A 17,950-nucleotide genomic window follows, 5' to 3' on the forward strand; every position below is an offset into this window, starting at 1 on the left:
ATTCGGGTTTTTATTGGCAGAGTTCATCTCATTAGCTTTTTCAACGAAGTGAGGTGTTACAGTTTACTAGGGCTCGGCACATTAAACGCCGAATTATTTTTATGATTGGATACTCACGAGTAAGCTTTAGAGTTCGGCATTCTGATGGCCGAACCATATTTACCATCAAGACATATATCTGTTCTGAGTATCTTATACCCTGGTGTCGATTCGGCGTGGTTATACTGTGAAATCCTGTTCCTGGACTTCACTATTGCAAACTACACTTTAATATTAAGGAGTTTTTATAATTTATATTTTATTTTTGGGAATTTAATATTTATGGGGTCCTAATTAGTTTGTAAAGGGACCAATAAAAAAAAAGAAAAGAAAAAGGGGAGAGGGTGCAACGAATCAGGAGAGGAGGAAAATGAGGGACCAATAGGGGGAAGAAGGAAAAAATGAAAAGGGAAGGAAAAGAGGGTGGTTGCGGGAGAGAAATGAGGGAACATGGGAGGCCAATCAAAAAAAAAGAAAAGAGAGAAAGGGGAGGGGTGCAGAGCACCCAACCTGAACCCTTTCTGTGACCCATACACCCGCACCCAACCCGGTTGAATTTCCGGCCACCTCCACCATAGTTTAAGGCGATTTTCACCCCTTTAACACCTGCAAACATCATTACGCCCCTTCTCCTTCGTTGATCACCCAAAAATCGACAAGAATTGGTTCGATTTCATTAAGGTTTACACCGTGGGTGCCGCGAGGAACCATGACGAAATCCACCAAATGTGAAACGATATCCTCCAATTACCACCACCATTAGACTTCCCTTGGACCTAGGAACAAATCTCGATCAGTGGTTGAGGCGTCGAAGTACATTTTGAGGTTGAATCGGAGAACACCCAATCCTAGGGTTGCATCGGATTAAGGCTGATTTTAGGTGTTTCCCGGCCGAATTGGACTTCGTCCCAGGTATGAAAATTTCTCATCTCACTAAGAACTACTTGCCTGTAAAATTTGGTAATTTTTAGAAATAGTTGGAATTTTCCGGTGAGTCGAGGCGGCCGGTCACCACGTGCAGCGGCGCATGGGCCGAGACCCCCACCTACCCTTCCTAGATTAATTTGGATATCATGATTCCATATGTGAAGTTTGATTGACGAAATCTCATCGTATGACTATAATTTGGATAGAGATTGCCCTTTGGACCTTAAGTGAATGGACGATCTGACCGTTGGATCGTCACCAAACTTTAATACGTTATAGTATGTAATAGTTGAGGACCTTAGGAAGTTACGGATCGGGAATTTGATGTACGGATCTTCCTGAAGTGGATTTGTAAGTTTGTAAAATAAAACGTTGACCGCGCACCGGAAATTGTGATTGACGAAGATCCGATCGTTGGATCGTAATGAAATTTAGTATGTTGTTCTTGAAACATAATGTGGGCTGTGGGAAGTTATGGATCCGAAATCCGATGTACGAATCTTCATGATCAAATTACGTAGAGTTGTGGACCTTATCGTTGACCGAGAGTTGACTTGTGGTAACCAGTCTTAAACCGTTCTAAATATTAAAATTAGTACTACGAGACTAATTGAAATCTAGTGGGCCTATAGTGGTAAGATATCGACTTGAATATATGGAATATGATTATTATCTTAATTTCTTATATTAGTATCATTTGTGAATATGAATTGGTCTTATAAATATGATTTCTATTGAAATGTTATTTTTATATATTTAGCCATAGACCAATGCTAATTAAATATGATTTGGCTTGTGTATTGATGATGTTTGTGATATATATGTGTTTAAATTAACTTTTAATAATGTGAATGATAATTATGATGAATGATATGGCAATTATGGAATCTAAATATTGTTTGATAATTATTTGGATATGATTGCCAACTGAATACCTATTTGAACTTGGCACTATTACCTAGCATGAGATGGAGATGAAAGTCAGGAGATGAGTTAGGTACTTTATTAGATTTTTAATAGGAATAGTAATTGAAGGATTCCTTGTGTTGTGCTCCGTATGACTAGATGCTGGTTGATATGTGGAGTTGATAGCATGTATGCGTATAATTATGTATAATGTGTGATGATGAGACTGCACCATGTAGCCGTAGTGCATGGATGGTCCTGGTTGGTTAATCCGCATTAGGGGACCATACTATTTATGGATCGTGCTTGGTTAATCCACATTGGGCGATCCTTATGGCCATTTATACTTATGGGTGATCATGCTTGGTTAATCCACATTGGGTGATCACTGCCTAACAATTATGTAGGTATGACTCTGCTTGGTTAATCCGCGTTGGGGAGTCATTACCTACTTAGTTATCCTAGTCCTGCTTGGTTAATCCGTGATAGGGGACCATAATATTTATGGATCGTGCTTGGTTAATCCGCGATAGGTGATCCTTATATCTTTGGTATAGCCGTACACGCACATTTAGGGGTGATCATGCTTGGTTAATCCACGATAGGTGATCACTGTCTAACCGATACATAGGAGTGACTCTGCTTGGTTAATCCGCAATAGAGGGTCACTGCCTACTTGGTTACTGAAGAGGTGGTTCTGCTTGGTAGGGGGCCACTTCCTGTTTGGTTACATATGTAGGCTTCAGCTGAATTGCGTCTTTCTAACCCTAGTTTTTAATGCACATATGAAAGATGGTTTTTTAGAATTTTGTGGTTTGAATTAGAAAAGTCGTTGGATGTATGGGTGACTCCTCTGGAGTTTTTAGCGGCTTGATTATGATTTCATAAAGCATGATTCTATACTCGACATTTATAGATTGTGATTGATGGTCTGATTTTATTGAATATCACATACTTGTATTATTGTCACTCACCCGGGCTTTGCATCTTAACCAAGTTCTGATTTGCTAGTGCACTATTCCCTTGATGTAGGCACTGAATATGACAGGTCTGGGTAAAGTACAAGAAGTAGCTTGGTGTTTTAGTTCTGTTGAGTGGTCTGGAACCCAAGACTGTTGGATTTTGTTGAGTGGTCTGGATTCCTTGCTCTTGCTCATTTCCATAAGGTTAGTCTAGAACCTTAGATTTGAATGAATGAGAATTACCACGATAAACCTTGTGAATATAAATTAGAATTATCAGGTTATTACTTAGAATCCAGGCAGGGAGTTATGTAGAATTCCTTTAATTAATTTCGTGCATTGATATGTGATCTGGTTGACTGATTAACGTAATTAAATGTTAATATCGTGTCTCCTTGACTCAGGGAATGGGTTACTTGAGGTGATTGTGGAATGATGTTGAATATGATTGTTATTAATATGATTAGATCAGTGATCAATGCAACTAGAGGATACTATTGTGCTTTGTTGATTCTTTGATATATTACATGATATGAATTGCGATTTTATGTTGAAACATAATGATATATATGATGGATGAAATAGAAACCTTGATTGTCATGTGGGTTGTTATGTAGCTTGAATTAAATAATTTCATACTTGTCAAGTCCAAATGTTTGATTGAGGAATGTTATGCCTTTTGGCTTAAACAAACTGTGTTATATGTCGAGTTGTAGCGAAGACGAACTATGAATGGCTTGATCCATGTGTAGGGTACGTAGGCAGTCTAACGAGAAGGTTGCAGCCATAAAATGAACAAAAATTTACTTCGCAATTCGAGGCATGGCATGTGCTTGGTACATATCTCGGAGACGGGTATGTTAGATATATGGTTATTTGATGACATCACGTGTCAATCCTGGACGTACGTCGGGATCGGGGCGTGACATATACCCTTACAAATATAATCACTGTGACCGAATCCGACGCTGACGAATTATGAACTCCTTAGAACTAGCAGCCTTGTCTTCCGGCTCTAGAACCCGAAAGCCAAGAATGTTCCTTCCTCGGCTGCAATCGCAAGATCGAGAAGTCAGCAGCGCATCCAACGCAACATCAACACATTTTACTCTGCGCACCACGTAGGCTTGGTAGTTTTTAGAGTCAACATTTTGGCACGCCCGGTGGGACCAGTGCTAAAACTACAAAGTTCACATGATATATCAAGATCTCAGTGAGGGTGAGATTTGGCGCCTATTAAAGGAAAATGCCGAGAGGTGTAACAAACTCCTTAACCAGATCATTGAAGCATATAAAGAAAAGGAAAAATCTTTCTCTCAAATGATAAAGGTGAAGGTTCATCACAGCTTACAAGATCAATGGTTAAAAAAAGGCAGAGCTCGATTTGATGAGTGGTTCGATAAGAAAACGCCGTTTTGTCCTAGGTTCAAATAAATTCCATTTGAAGAATGGTTGGATCAAAAGATTGGGGGGCAATTTTTCGCTCCGGACACAATAAAAATTCGGCCTCAGGATATTGCCAAGACGGCCAAAGAAACACCTAGGCCACATGTTGTCTCGGTTGAGACTGAAAGTGTAGTAGGCATAGAAGAAAGAGTTCAAGTTTATGAGCCAAAAGTCGATTTAGAAAATGATTTATTAGAGGAGTGCTCTAATGATGAACAAGGCCGAGACATGGGCCTAGCCGAAAAAACCACGCCAATCGATACGATTATTGGCGATAAAGCCAATATAGAAATATCTCATTCGGCTAAGTTAATCGAGTTAAAAGCCGAAATTGACGAAATTATTATGCCTGGAGGGCATAATAATTGTTTAACACATTCGGCGGCCAATGAAAAATATTTCACCAAGTCAAAAGTATTTGGAAGTGATTCTTTATTCGGCATAAAGCAAAATCAAATTGAGAATTTTGATATAAAAAGTTCTCAGCTCGGAATAAAACATCGTTGGCCTCCTCCTCTTTATAGTTCGTCCACTGTCATTTTCTTCTAAAAAAAAAGGATGAATAAATTATTTTCTTAACCATTCGGCCTTTTAGGCCCATGCATAAGAAAATAAGGGGGTAACAAGGTGGTGCGGCAATCCAAAAGATGGTGTGCTCGGCTTAAAAATTAAAGTCTTCGGTAGACTATTTTGGTCGAAACCCACAACACGAACCACCGATAAAATTGGGTATCCTGGACAATTAAAAAGAATATTTGCAGCATGCTCTACACCTACCCATCCTCGGCCATTCTTCCTTACCAACATTTCGGCCATGGGAGTTTAGTTTTTCCACAAGAAAGATTGGCCGAATAAAGACCGCGGATTTGATAGTAGCTTTGGAGTCTATACCTTTGAAATATTGATTTGGATGCCTCATGTTTTGGATGGAGTTAACTGTTCAGAGGTTGGTTTTCCAAAGATTGGTTATATATATATATAAGAGTCGGCCATGAGGTGGAGTATATATATATATATATAAAAACAAGCAAATGCCATGCTGCCAAGTCGGCCAAATTTTTAAGAGAAGGAAAATGGGGGATTGGAAGACTATCAGAGTGTTTATATATATAGGCAGGCCAAGCTCGGCCAAAGTTTGATTATCATGCCAAGCTAAGATAAAAATTGAGATCGGACCGAGGTCAACGAGTTGGCCAAGATGCAAATTGGCATCTTGTACGAGTTCAATTATGGGTTCTTAATAGCATGGTGTGCTTTTCTTTTGCCAATAAATTTTTGTCTTCTTCGGCGATACCATGAGATTTTATTGGGCACAAAGACTTAATTTCCTTAACCATTCGGCTTACAAGCCAAAGTTCAAGGAAACTGGGGGGGGGGGCAATGTTTGAACCCGATTTTATGCCATCAGCCCGAGTAATCAAGGCCGTTGAGTGAGCATTGTTCTTAACCGTCGGATGAGAAAGTTAAGATACTTTGCTATTGTTAAGAGATAATATTATGGTTTTTAATCATAATAATTATCTTTCAATAAATTATCTGGATTTTCTTGTACAAAATAAATGGGATAAAAATCATAGCCCCAACGAAGAGACATGTGGAACATTCCGATTTAATTTGGATTTGTTAGCAGTGTACCGTGTGGATCAGAGCAACTTAGCTTGGCTTCTTATCACGTGGCATAGCATAGGATTTGCAAGGCTTGGATAATGGTGAGATAGGTGACCTAAGTAGGCTGGGTTATATATGGATGTTGTCAGATGAATTGAATTGATGATGGACTTGGACTGCATGTCGTGTGAAAGGCTACTAGTTATATAATTATATATATAGTTGCCGTATAGTCTGCATGCCATGTGAAAGGTGCAAACTATATATATATATATAATTGGTGGCTATTTAGATGAACGTTATTTATTCAAATCCAAGCATGCAGGTTATCTTGGGATTTGATGTGATAAGACAAAACGCAAGGATTGAATTTGGTTGCAGTTTTTACTAAGTTCAGAGTCTTGGGAGTCTTTATCAACTTATCAACCAGCGCATACTCGTCCCTATAAATACAAGATACCGTGCAACATTTCAGTCTCTCCAATTCAACACACAAATTGTCATGCGCAAACTCTCTCAACAACTTTGAGATTTTTTTTTTCCGCAACACATATTTAGTCTGGATAAACAGCACTGTGAAGGCAACCGGTGATACCTTTAGTTTAGATAAACATCACTATTGCCGTAGAACCAACCGATCGCAGAACACCTTTAGTTTGGATAAACAGCATTGCGTTGAGGCCGACTGGTTATCTATCCAAGTCTCGGTCGGCAAAGACTTTCGAGTTTTTATTGGCAGAGGTCATCTCATTAGCCTTTTTGGCGAGGTAAGGTGTTACAGTTTACTAGGGCTCATCACATTGAACGCTGAGTTGTTTTTATGATTGGATATTCACGAGTAAGCTTTAGAGTTCGGCATTCTGAGGCCAAACCATATTTACCATCAAGACATATATTTGTTTTAAGTATCTGTACCCCTATACTCTGGTGTCGATTTGGCGTGCTTATACCCTTACAAATATAATCACCGTGACTGAATCTGACGCCGACGATTTGTGAACTCCTTAGAACTAGCAGCCTTGTCTTCAGACTCTAGAACCCGAAGGCCGATAGTGTTCCTTCCTTGGTAGCAATCACAAGATCGAGAAGTCAGCAGCGCACCCAACGCAATATCAACACATTTTACTCCTCCGCCGAGCTCGGCCGAAGAGTTGGCACGCCCCGCATCAATGCAAAGTTTATTTTCTTGGGGCTTCTACCCTTGTGGCAGTTGGCGTGGTGGTTGTGTTGATGTCAACGCCGAATTTCTGCTTGTGCAAGATAGGATTTAGGGGTTTATTTATTTATTATTATTCTCCCCTTTTTTGTTTGGGCTTTGGCTACCCCCAATTGTATTAGGCTTATCTATTGTCATTGGTATTGATCCACAGTTTTTTTTAATGAAATCTTTGCTTTTTGACCCCTAAAAAAAGGAAAAAATAGTGAATAATTAGCTTGCCGGCTTTTTTTTTCTTTCTAGATTTTGACAGACATACAGAAAGCAACTTATAATTTCACGACAACAATTGAGCAAGGAGCTTTTGGGCCCGTTTACAAGGCCCAAATGAGCACTGGTGACACCTTTGCCGTCAAAGTTCTTGCTTCAAATTCCACCCAAGGCCAGAACGAGTTTTTGGCTTGAGGTAAATCCCTACATTCATAATACAATGGGATATTTCTATGGTACACTGGAGTGAGATGCATCGGTGTTTAAATGATTATATTATAAGTGTTAAAATTAATTATATAAATTCAGTTGTCTAATATATCGATGCATCTCATACACCGGTCACTTTGTAAAATCTTGATATATACGCACGTACATATCTGTGTGTTCAGGTTCTGTTGCTCGGAAGATTATTCCACAAGAACCTCGTCAACTTGGTGGGATATATTGTAGAAGAAGTTGGACAATATATGCTTCTTTATAAGTACTTGAGCAACGGCAGTCTCTTTTCTCATTTGCATGGTAACAAATCTCACAACCCTAGACTTTCCGTCCGTAACGCACCGGTTTATTTGATTTCCTAGCACGAATAGACACATCTTTTATCGTTTTGAGCCCCTTGAATAGTTTCGGGAAATAATACACAGACAAAAACTGGTTCCAAACTTCAAATAAACAATATGCACAGTTTAGTGCTCATTTTATCATTAGTTTAGTATCCTTCACCTTCAATTTCTAATTTTAGTTAAAAGTTTGTAACCAGTTCTATTTGTTGATAATTCTCGATAATTGTTCATCACCAAGGCACTTAAATTTAAGATTTATCTGTTTGGAAATGTAGAGGAGAGTCAGAAGCCATTGTGCTGGGATTTGAGAGTTGACATAGCTCTTGACAATGCAAGGGGATTGGAATAACTGCATTTTGGGGTATACTTTTCATATCAGTTTCCAGGTTAACACAACTTCCTACTTATTCATCTCCATTCTCCTTTTCACAGGCCGTTCCTCCCGTTGTGGATCTTGAAGATGACGCTGTAAGAGTATGAGTATGATTCTTACAAGTCTTGGGATAATTGATATTATAAAGAAGTCTAAATCATGTTGACAGGAGTTAATCCAATCATATTGGTATATTGAGGACTCTTATGTTTGCTCGTTTATAGGACTCATATTGATATAAGGAATGCAGTCTTGTATTTCTTGTGGGATTGTTATAGGGCGATCCAGGTCTTGTAGTATAAAACCACAAGCCCCTGCTCTCACAAAACGCGCTCTTATTGTTCCAATTACCTATAACTTGGAGAGCATTGAGTTTTGCAGAGAGGAGAAGGTTATGTGTAGATTTCTCCAATGGTTCTTAATCCTAATATGTTGAACATTAGATATATGGTGTCTAGTACTACTCTTTCTTGTGATCAATGCCGTGAAACATGAAGAAGTTATTCAAGATAAGAAAGAGAGTAGCAATTGAAAGAGAAGCGATCTGCCGTAAGAAAGAAGAATGGCAGCAACCCAGAGGTCCTCGCAGAATTCAACAGTTTGTAGGTATGTGTTGTAGATATTACTTCAGTATTTACATATACAGAATATATTTGGAGTGATGATTGTGATTTAGTTGGTTAAATCTTATGTTCTTGGCTAGTTTATTATAGAGCTTATATGGTTGCTCTTACAGACGCATCACTCGAGGAACTACACGTACTGCTCAAACTCCTGCAGCTGAAGAAACTTTCATTGAAATCGGTCTGCTGAAGAACAAAGATGCTTTGATTGAACGCTGAAGGCGGACAAAGTGGTCACCGAACTTAAAAACTCAGAGTCTTGTACTTGTACATTAAACTTGTTCATGCTTATTCATCTTTTAATTGTAACCTTTTCGGTTTTGATTCGTTAATTGTGCTTAAACGATCAGCCGTTTTCCTGAAAGGACTTATCGTGTAGAAACGGCATCCTACATGTTGGACTATGAACATGCCTTCACACAGAACACAGCCACTCCTGCGGTTCAACCAAAAAGCAAGCATCTAATTCTCATCAGAAAGCAACACGCCGCTGTTGCTTTTTCGTCGCTGCTCGATTTTATTACCATTTGCCAAACTCAGCAAATTACGATGCTTTTTAACAAGAAAATTTACGGTAAGCCAGACAATAGAGAGATAGCTAGCTCGATACATGCTGATCGATTACACACTTTTTGTGATCCACATAACAGGAGGATCACAAGCTAGTGAGACTTGGTTTTTCTAGTTCTGCAGCAGCCCCTTTGCCTTGAAGTACTCCACAGTTTGGTCATATATTTCTTCGATGCCATACTTAAAATCGAACCCCTCCTTGATAAGCTTCTCTGAAGAGATGATCAGTTTGGCCTCAGACGGAAAATCTCCAAACCTGCAATTACAACGGAGAATGAAAAAACCATCCGAAATTGTACAATAGCTAGTTGAGCTGGAGTTCAAGTCTAAACCCTTTCAATTTTACTTCGACAATCAATGCAACTTACCAACTTTAAGTTCCAAACCTTAATCAGAATTTTCTTGGTAGAAACATTTGAGGGTGACTATAAAAAGCGAATGCAATGTCGAAGTACTAGAACGAAAAAACACTCGGTGTACATAAATCTAAACATACCACTCATCATCAAAAACAGGAATTTATAAATCTAGGTTTTCGAATACTAGGATTACGGGCGTACTCAGTGGGGACTTTGTACTGGGGGTATCTTTTGTTGAGGAACTTAGCAAGCTCAGGAACGCCGGTGTTGGCAGCACAGCAAATGTACCGACCAGATGCAGATTCTTTCTCAGCCAAAAATATATGAGCCCGGCAGACGTCCTCCACATGTGCAATGGATATCGAACCTGATAACATTTGCATACCTTTCAGGGCCATATTTATGAGGAAATCATCTCCTGTAAACCATTAAAAGAAACCATCAGATCACCATGCCTTTCGGAGATGTAGTGCAACGTAGTTCATTGTTCTAGCTTCTGGTTTCAAACCTGTGATTAAAGCCATGGCAAGGCCGATACTGCTGGGAACGTCTGGAGTGAGAGAAGGACCGGCCATAAGAGAAGGGATCACAGTGATTAGATCAATGTTGTTTTCTTCGGCAAATTTCCAAGCTGTCTTCTCAGCTAGTGTCTTGGAGGCAGGGTACCCCTGCGAATTTGAGAAAACGTTCTTGTTTGATCATTTCATTCGGCGAATTTCTAGACACTAGGCCTATTTAAAGACAAAGGCTTTGGTGACATACCCAAGTGGGTGGCTTTACATTAGTCAAGAACTCCAAATCACTCCAATCCTTTTCATCCACGACCAAACCTGTTCCTTCAAGTGTATTGATCGAAACTGTAGCAGCTGATGATGTCAAAACAACGCGCTTAACTGTTTTGGCTTTCACGCACGACTTCAGAACATTTAGTACCCCTTGGATTGCTGGTTTGATCATATCATTCTGTTAATTGACAATGTTAGTATTACCACTGTCCTCAACTATACAGAATGCAACATTTCATCAAGAAATTCTCACAAAATCCAGACCTCCGGGTCCTGTGAGGCAAAGTTGACAGGGGTTGCAACATGGAAAACAAGATCACAGCCTGCTATTGGGGCATCGAAGCTCCCTTCATCAGTTAGATCTCCTGCCAAAATCTCTAGCTCACCCAACTCTTGTAGTGCTGTGAGGTGGGAGACCTTCTTGTGGTTGTCTGCACCCAAATGTATCAAAAATTGAAAACCAATTCATGCCAGCACATTAAAACAAGAATTTAACTGATAAGTTTTCTCAAAATTTACTGATAACCTACAAAATTACGAAGGCCTCTTTGAATTCCAACAGTAAATTCAGATGAGTAATTAAATCTTATTATGAACTTTTACCTTGTCTTGTCACTAACACCTCTAGCATAATGGTCATATTGGATTTACTCATCACATGCCAAGTACAACGTTTTGAAGTTTCAATTTTTTCTACCAGAAACGCGTAAAATGAGAAACTTTTCAGTGCAATGGTTCTATATAAGGAGATGGAAACGGAGTAGGATTCTCTTCCCTTCGAATTCCCCTCCTCTATTGTCCCTTTCTATTTGAGCGGTCACAAAAGTGAGAGAGGAGAGGAAGGAAGGGGAGCAGTGGTGGAGCCAGGATTTCATGTGTGGGAGGGCCTCTCACAAACATAGGTAATTTTAACTCAGAGCATGAGAGATTGGAGTAATTTGCATAAAAATTGAAAGACCTTAAATTCAATAGAGGGAACTAAGAAACATTGCACAAACCTAGAACCTCGAATATGAAGTAAAGAGTAAGCAAGAATTTAAAAAAAAAAAATATAAGTTAAAGCCAAAGCAAAGTTGATAGAACAAGGAAGGGAAGTGAAGACTGCACTGCAATAAGAGGAATTGAGGAATTGAGAGAAAGATGATGCTGGCCTAGAACATAAAAGAGTTTGGATTGAGAACACGCTTGAATTTTAAAGATATTATATTAAGGGATGTGATATCCACACACTCTTTTTTACTTCTCTCACACCCTTTTAATTTTCGGTCGTCGGATTGAATGAATTGAAGAAGATCAAAGGATATAAATTAACAAAGGGTATGAGAGAAGTAAAAAGGGGTGTGTGGATAGCACACCCCTGTATTAATATGCACCAGCCGCATCTGTTACAGTAGCAAGAAAGAAAAAAAAGGCCTGATAGGCCAGGGACTATTTTGGTCTCTTGCGTTTGTTGCACTGGACTAGTTTTAAAAACTGAGCTGAATTAGCTTGACACTGACTATGTAGTATAAGAATAATATGTAGTACAGCGAGGGAGTTAGTCCCTGCATGTCCCCTTTAGTCTCATTTAATTTAATCCCTCCACTTAACAGACACAGGAGTATGTAGTCTGGTCCAGTAACAGTTAGTGAGGACAAACAATCACATCTTTAGTGGATCTGCCATTGAAGAAAAGGTAATTTGGAAAAAAGAGAATCTTACTACGACAAAACAACCTAGTCAGGAGGACTGAAAGTGGGGACAAAGCATCAATACTGACAATACAGATACTTTGTCTTCGTTCTTTGGTTATGAACATGGTTTTTCACAGGGCATAAATTGCAGTTGACAAAAATAAAAAATAAAAAATTGAAACTTCAAAAGAAATTGCATACGAGTTGGTCAAGATATTCACCAGCGTTTTTAATGTCGTTATGTATCAGAGTAGTCTAGAAAATCGTCTAGTTAAAAAAAAATTAGATAAATTAAATAAATTAGGAAAAAAGGAGAAGAGGGAGTCTGACCAGGGTCTCTGACGGTGGTTCTGACGGCGTAGCCCTTCTGGAGCAGTAGCTTGACCAGCAGAGACGCCATGAACCCGGTTCCGCCGACGACGCAAGCCGTCTTCTTTGAGATGGGTTGTTGGGTGGCCATGGCTTCCTCTTCCTCTGTCAGATTTTCAGCTGAAAAGGTAGGTGGGAATTATGGGAGTGGAGTTTTATGTGACGGAGGATTTACTGGTTAAATAGACTGAGTAGGCGCGGTCGCTGTTGTTGCAGAAGTTTCGTCCAATCGAATCGGAAGAGGAAGAAGGTGAGCACGTGAGGATCTAAGACGCCACCAACTCACTGTGCAATTTTAGTTCTTCCGTCGTAATTATCCCCCCAGGTATAAGGAGTTTTTCGACAAAACACCAAAAACAACTTTCCTGCTATAATTTATCTGTCGAGCCAAAACAAAATGGAAACAAAATTTGTCATTCAACTGACAAAAATCTTATCCGTGACTTTTTTGAAGCACCGATAATAGGTTACAGTACATATAGAATTCGTTTAAAAGTGTTTTAAAAATAATCGAAAGAACTGCTATTACATTTTGAAAGAAGCACCAAATATAGCATTTAAATTATTTTTTCATAATTTACTCGAGTTTTTACTAATGGTTGATTTAAAAGACAATTTTCATTAAAAATGTTATCAGTTATTTTAAAAGCATTTTAAAACGAGCACATATCTCCCAATTATAAAGTATTCTTACTCTTGATTCTTATGCTAAAACCGTCTCCATCTTCTTTTCTTGAATTATATTTATTACGACTTGCTTTATCAACTAACGCTGAAATAAGCGAAACGATATGACTTTTTTGGTCCGTAAACAACGGAGACTTGTTTGAAATGAGCTAACATTCTGAAACGTGCAACACAAATTAGGAAGGAAGTAGGTCCTTTTTCCACACACTATTGCACACCTAACCACAAGGGGAGCTGTCTTGCATTATTGCCAAATAATAATATCTTTACACTTTTTTTTTATTAGAAAAATAAACGTATAATTACATTTTACACGCTTTAAGTTTAGAGAGATTTTTTAAATAAATCACGAAAATTTTATTTTATCACATTAAATAAGCCATATTCGCGTCATGTTGACAAAAAGAGTCACTTTAATTGGGAGAGATGTTTAAGGAGTCAATGTGAAAAAATTAAAATTACATTACTCGTTTTAAAAACCACTTCAAACCTGAAGGTGTAAAATGTTAGGCTTCAAAGAAATAAGCATTGTGACTAATTGATCAATTGCTAATAGAAACATAAGAGTAGAATTAATTAAACAACAAAGAATAATGTTAACTGCGAAGTAACATTGATACAAATCTTCTTGAATGCAACCGCCGTATGTACCCTTGTGCCTACAGCACGTGAGAATCGTCTATAAGCACAGGGGTAAAAGTCTCACGTGAACCCTCGGGTGACGATCCACCTGCACCTAAGTTTCTCTCTGCCGCATGATGATCTTCACTACAAGAGTTACCTAACATGCCTGTGGATGTAGTAAAGAATATAGATCCCTACAAGGCTACAACATCAATTTTTCGCTCGAAAGACGACGGGCTGGTTTGGTATTGCTGTGCTTTGAAAAAAAGCTGCTGTGAGAATAAACAGCTGTAAAATAAATCAGCAAAATGTTTGGTAAACTTTTTTGTAAAAGTGCTTTTGGAAAAAAAAAAAAGCAGTCTAATAGTAGGTCTTTTCATTAAAGAAGCACTGTAGCTCCGTGTGCTTTGAAAAAAAACCAGTTTTCCAAAACTGCAAATAGCAGCTTCAGCTTTTTCCTTTAATTTCAGCTTATTCTCACAAAAACTTCCAAAATAAGCCTTTTTTTTTTTCAGTTTACCAAACACCTAAAACCCTCAGCTTTTTTTCATGGGTGTTTTTTTTTAAGCACCTCACTCCCAAACTAGGTCGACGTCAATTATTCAACTTCAACTTAGGTTACAGTACTCAGAATTGAATTGTCTGAATTAAAACGATTACACAAAAACCTGAACATACATTTACTGCAAAAATGACCAAATATAAGCTACTTCGTTAATGTCACACGCAACGGAGGAACACATACAACGTGACATCAACAGCACAAAGTTACAGGACAACGGAGACGCTTCCACACATTAGCACAACTTTTGGTTCTCGCCCTTTGTTTAACTATAAAAGGTTTTAAAACAGAAAATAAGAAGAACCCAGCACAGATGCATGATTTTTACCTAAGTTGCGTCCCCGGAGGCACTCGAGATCCATCACATGGGAGTGGTCCACGAAGAGATTCACCTAGTAATTCAGGCAAACAAGAACGATTTAGCAGCATGTGCAATGCACTATACACAAAGAAGAAATGAAGAAAGCAAAATATGAGAGCACGTTGTATACCCTTGGACCATATTGTTTGATGAACCACTCTGATGTTCTTGGATTTGAAGCTTCGAACATGGTCTTCTCAACCCCCAGGCGCCCGATAACCTTCGCAATTATGTCTGCCCGCAATGAGTCAGCTTGTTTACAGACATCATCAGCGTCGATCATTATCATGTCGGCCCCAGCCTCTAAGCATCTCTCAGCCCTTCTAATCAGAAGATCAACATCTTCAACAAATTCTAAGAAAACAAAGACAACGGTCATGTTTATAAGTTATAACCAAATAACCATAGGGGTGCTCCTACCACTGCACCATCCTTCGTGTAATATGATCACAACACACGTCAAGGAAATGTTACCATCACAAACAAAAAGCAATAATCAGAAAGACGAATGCAAGAAGGAAGAACCATCAGCGTGAAAAAATGACTGCACAACTTTTCTCGAGGTGCCGTGCAGCCTAGTAATAATATCATTAGTTGCTAACTCTTATTCATGGTATCATGCAGCCTAGTAATCAAAGTAAAACAGATATTGATATCACATACACCAGACAAATTCAATTACTTGGATTCATGCCATTAAACCGAAATTCTACGTTTCTTTACTTAAGGTTGAAGCGCAATTTTTTCCTCCTTTTCGGCCTTTGTGGTAGGCTATTTGTTTGCGAATGTGAACTAACCTTCACATAACAGCGGAACAAAAGAACGAGGACTGGCAATTTCTGGAATTCAGTTTCTATATGTTTTTTAAGCTCGGAGCTATTAAATGTCCCAACAAGAAAATCTACAAGTTGTATGCAGAGCTCTCGGACAATATCTAGCTATCAAGGCAAACATATCATTCACTTATTTTTTGAGGAAAGATTGCACGGCATACCAGATGATCGTGGGCTCGGAACAACGTAGGCTCCAAATGCTCGATCACCTACAGGAATGTCGGACTTGTTAAACTTGACCGCAAACTGTGGCTTCGCTTTCAGACCACCGCTCTTAATCAAGCGCACATATCTCAGAAGAGTTTCTTCAGGAAGTTCAAGAGATCCCACATTCAGCTCGATTGTGTCAAACCCCAAGCTCTTACATTCCTAAAGAAATCATAGCAAAACACTGAATCAATGCCACTGACAGCATACATATACAAATACACATATATATATATATATATACACACACACATATCACTGAAATAATGAAATTTCTTTCAAGCCTCTCACCTCCACATACTCTTTGAAAGCCGACGGACCTTTTCGAAGCAAATTTTCAGCCCAATCGCCGGTGCTGACATATACATCATGCTGGTGAGCAACATCAGTCACTTCTTTGATGAACGATTTCGGCATTAAGCTGTCGGAACCTCCAGAAAACTTCAACCCATCAACAAACTGCCCCATTGACTCAAAAATACCCTGTTAAAATGTAACATTTGCAAACATTAATTACCAATTACAACAAATTATGATAAACCCACATCAACTTTTCCACAAATTCAAAAACCCAAGTCCTAAAATATTGAAAGAAAAGCAAAAATTTGAAATTTTGAATGGGGGCAAGCCAAAATTTTGAAAGTTACATAGCAGAACAACATTTTGTGAATACCCCAAAAGCAAAAAAATGATGAAGAAATGAATCCAAGGGAAAAGAAAGACGAAATTTTGGGAAGTACCTGGAGGACGTTTTGGCTCAAGAGGGAGTAATGGGGGCCTCTCATTTCTGTGACGCCATAGCTTCGAGGTTTTTCGGGACGGTCTTCGTTCTCCTCGAAGTGCTTCCATCTGTACGCCGCCATCGTCTTCCTCCTCAGGAATCGAGCTCACAGGACGAATCAGAGATTGAGAGAATTGGAGAAAAGGGAAGGGAAAGGCAATTTCTTATTGTGTTTGTCAGCAACGTTCTCTGGTTAATTCGAGAAGATGACAGTTGATCTAGTTGGTTCTAGAAATGTTCTGAAGATCAGATACAGGAGGCAACTTAAATGAGCTGCCACTTGTCCGCTCCTCCATGTGTCCAACTGTATCGGTTGAATGGGTGGGTTGATTCGGGTTTACGGGTTGGGTGCAAATTGTCACCTCTATGTACAATCCAACTTGAGAAAATAGTTTTGATCATCACTTTATTATTTTTCGTTATATGAGTTTAAATTTAAAAAAATAAATGAAAATGATTTGAAAAGTTTTAGTTTTAATAAAAAAATCATGTTATAAGTTTTGTTTAAAGATTAGTACAAGGTCTATATTAAAGTTGTCCAACTATAATAAATTATGATTTGTTAATTTTACCCCTAATTTTTTTAGTATGAGTTCCAGATTTTCATCGTTAATAGAGTTTATCATTGTTTTGCAGACCTTCTTCTTTTTCTTTGAAACAAAAATATAGACCCTCATACTATTTAATTTATATTTTGTATTATTTCATTGAAATGTGATCGTCGTTATTATTCATAGTGTATTCGAGGTACTGTTTTTCAATTTTTCTTCGTCAGTGAAGTTTATCGTTTGTTTCTCAATAAAATAAATTTGAGATTTGCATGCTATTTAATAATAACGACGGTGTCACTGTTTCTGGACTGTAAAAATAAACTGTTTATGGATTTTAAGTAACACTGTTTCTAGAATCTAAGTTATTGTTTCTGGAATCTAAGTCACTGTTTATGGATCCAAATGAAATAGACACATTGTTTCTTAAATGTAAGCTAGAAAAGAAATAGTGAAATTCATTGTATTTGGATTCAAAGCAAAATAAGCACCATGTTTCTTAAATATAATCAACTAATATATGAAAGAAAAGAAACAGTCAAAGGTTAAAACATAGACTGTTTCTAGAATTTAAGTCATCGTTTCTGGAATATAAGTCACTATTTCTGAAATTTAAGTTATTGTTTCTGAAATTTAATCACTGTTACTGGATTTTGGTTCTTTTCCCGTGATTGTTTGTGCACAGACAAAACAAACACTGTATTTGATTTTTTTT

At 38.3% G+C, this 17,950-nt stretch overlaps 2 protein-coding genes and 1 long non-coding RNA gene across 5 annotated transcripts; 1 reads left to right on the forward strand and 2 right to left on the reverse strand.

The window, feature by feature from the left end:
* Positions 1-390: 390 nt before the first annotated feature.
* Positions 391-9,642, forward strand: LOC139188478 (uncharacterized). 3 transcript variants are annotated; one of them, XR_011571943.1, is made up of 6 exons: positions 391-951; positions 2,905-3,038; positions 7,348-7,510; positions 7,707-7,836; positions 8,156-8,859; positions 8,990-9,642. It is a non-coding gene; the product is annotated as an uncharacterized lncRNA (long non-coding RNA). The 3 variants fall into 3 exon arrangements; XR_011571942.1 differs by lacking the exon at positions 2,905-3,038; XR_011571944.1 differs by lacking the exons at positions 391-951; positions 2,905-3,038 and adding an exon at positions 6,361-6,655.
* LOC114827797 (anthocyanidin reductase ((2S)-flavan-3-ol-forming)) lies at positions 9,343-13,318 on the reverse strand. Its single transcript, XM_029110431.2, has 6 exons — positions 12,594-13,318; positions 10,855-11,021; positions 10,568-10,768; positions 10,314-10,473; positions 10,007-10,223; positions 9,343-9,702 (listed from the first exon to the last, which is right to left on the reverse strand). Exons 1-6 carry the CDS (start codon positions 12,721-12,723, stop codon positions 9,558-9,560), a joined length of 1,020 nt encoding a protein of 339 aa, XP_028966264.1. The 5' UTR covers positions 12,724-13,318; the 3' UTR covers positions 9,343-9,557.
* Positions 13,319-14,581: 1,263 nt separating this feature from the next.
* LOC114827798 (protein HEAT-STRESS-ASSOCIATED 32) lies at positions 14,582-16,965 on the reverse strand. The gene is made up of 5 exons (XM_029110432.2): positions 16,647-16,965; positions 16,198-16,389; positions 15,861-16,068; positions 14,997-15,220; positions 14,582-14,897 (listed from the first exon to the last, which is right to left on the reverse strand). The coding sequence occupies exons 1-5, from the start codon at positions 16,767-16,769 to the stop codon at positions 14,787-14,789; spliced, it is 858 nt and encodes a 285-aa protein (XP_028966265.1). The 5' UTR covers positions 16,770-16,965; the 3' UTR covers positions 14,582-14,786.
* Positions 16,966-17,950: the final 985 nt, after the last annotated feature.

The sequence above is a fragment of the Malus domestica genome, chromosome 10, assembly GCF_042453785.1.
Source record: "Malus domestica chromosome 10, GDT2T_hap1".
Lineage (NCBI taxonomy): Eukaryota > Viridiplantae > Streptophyta > Magnoliopsida > Rosales > Rosaceae > Malus > Malus domestica.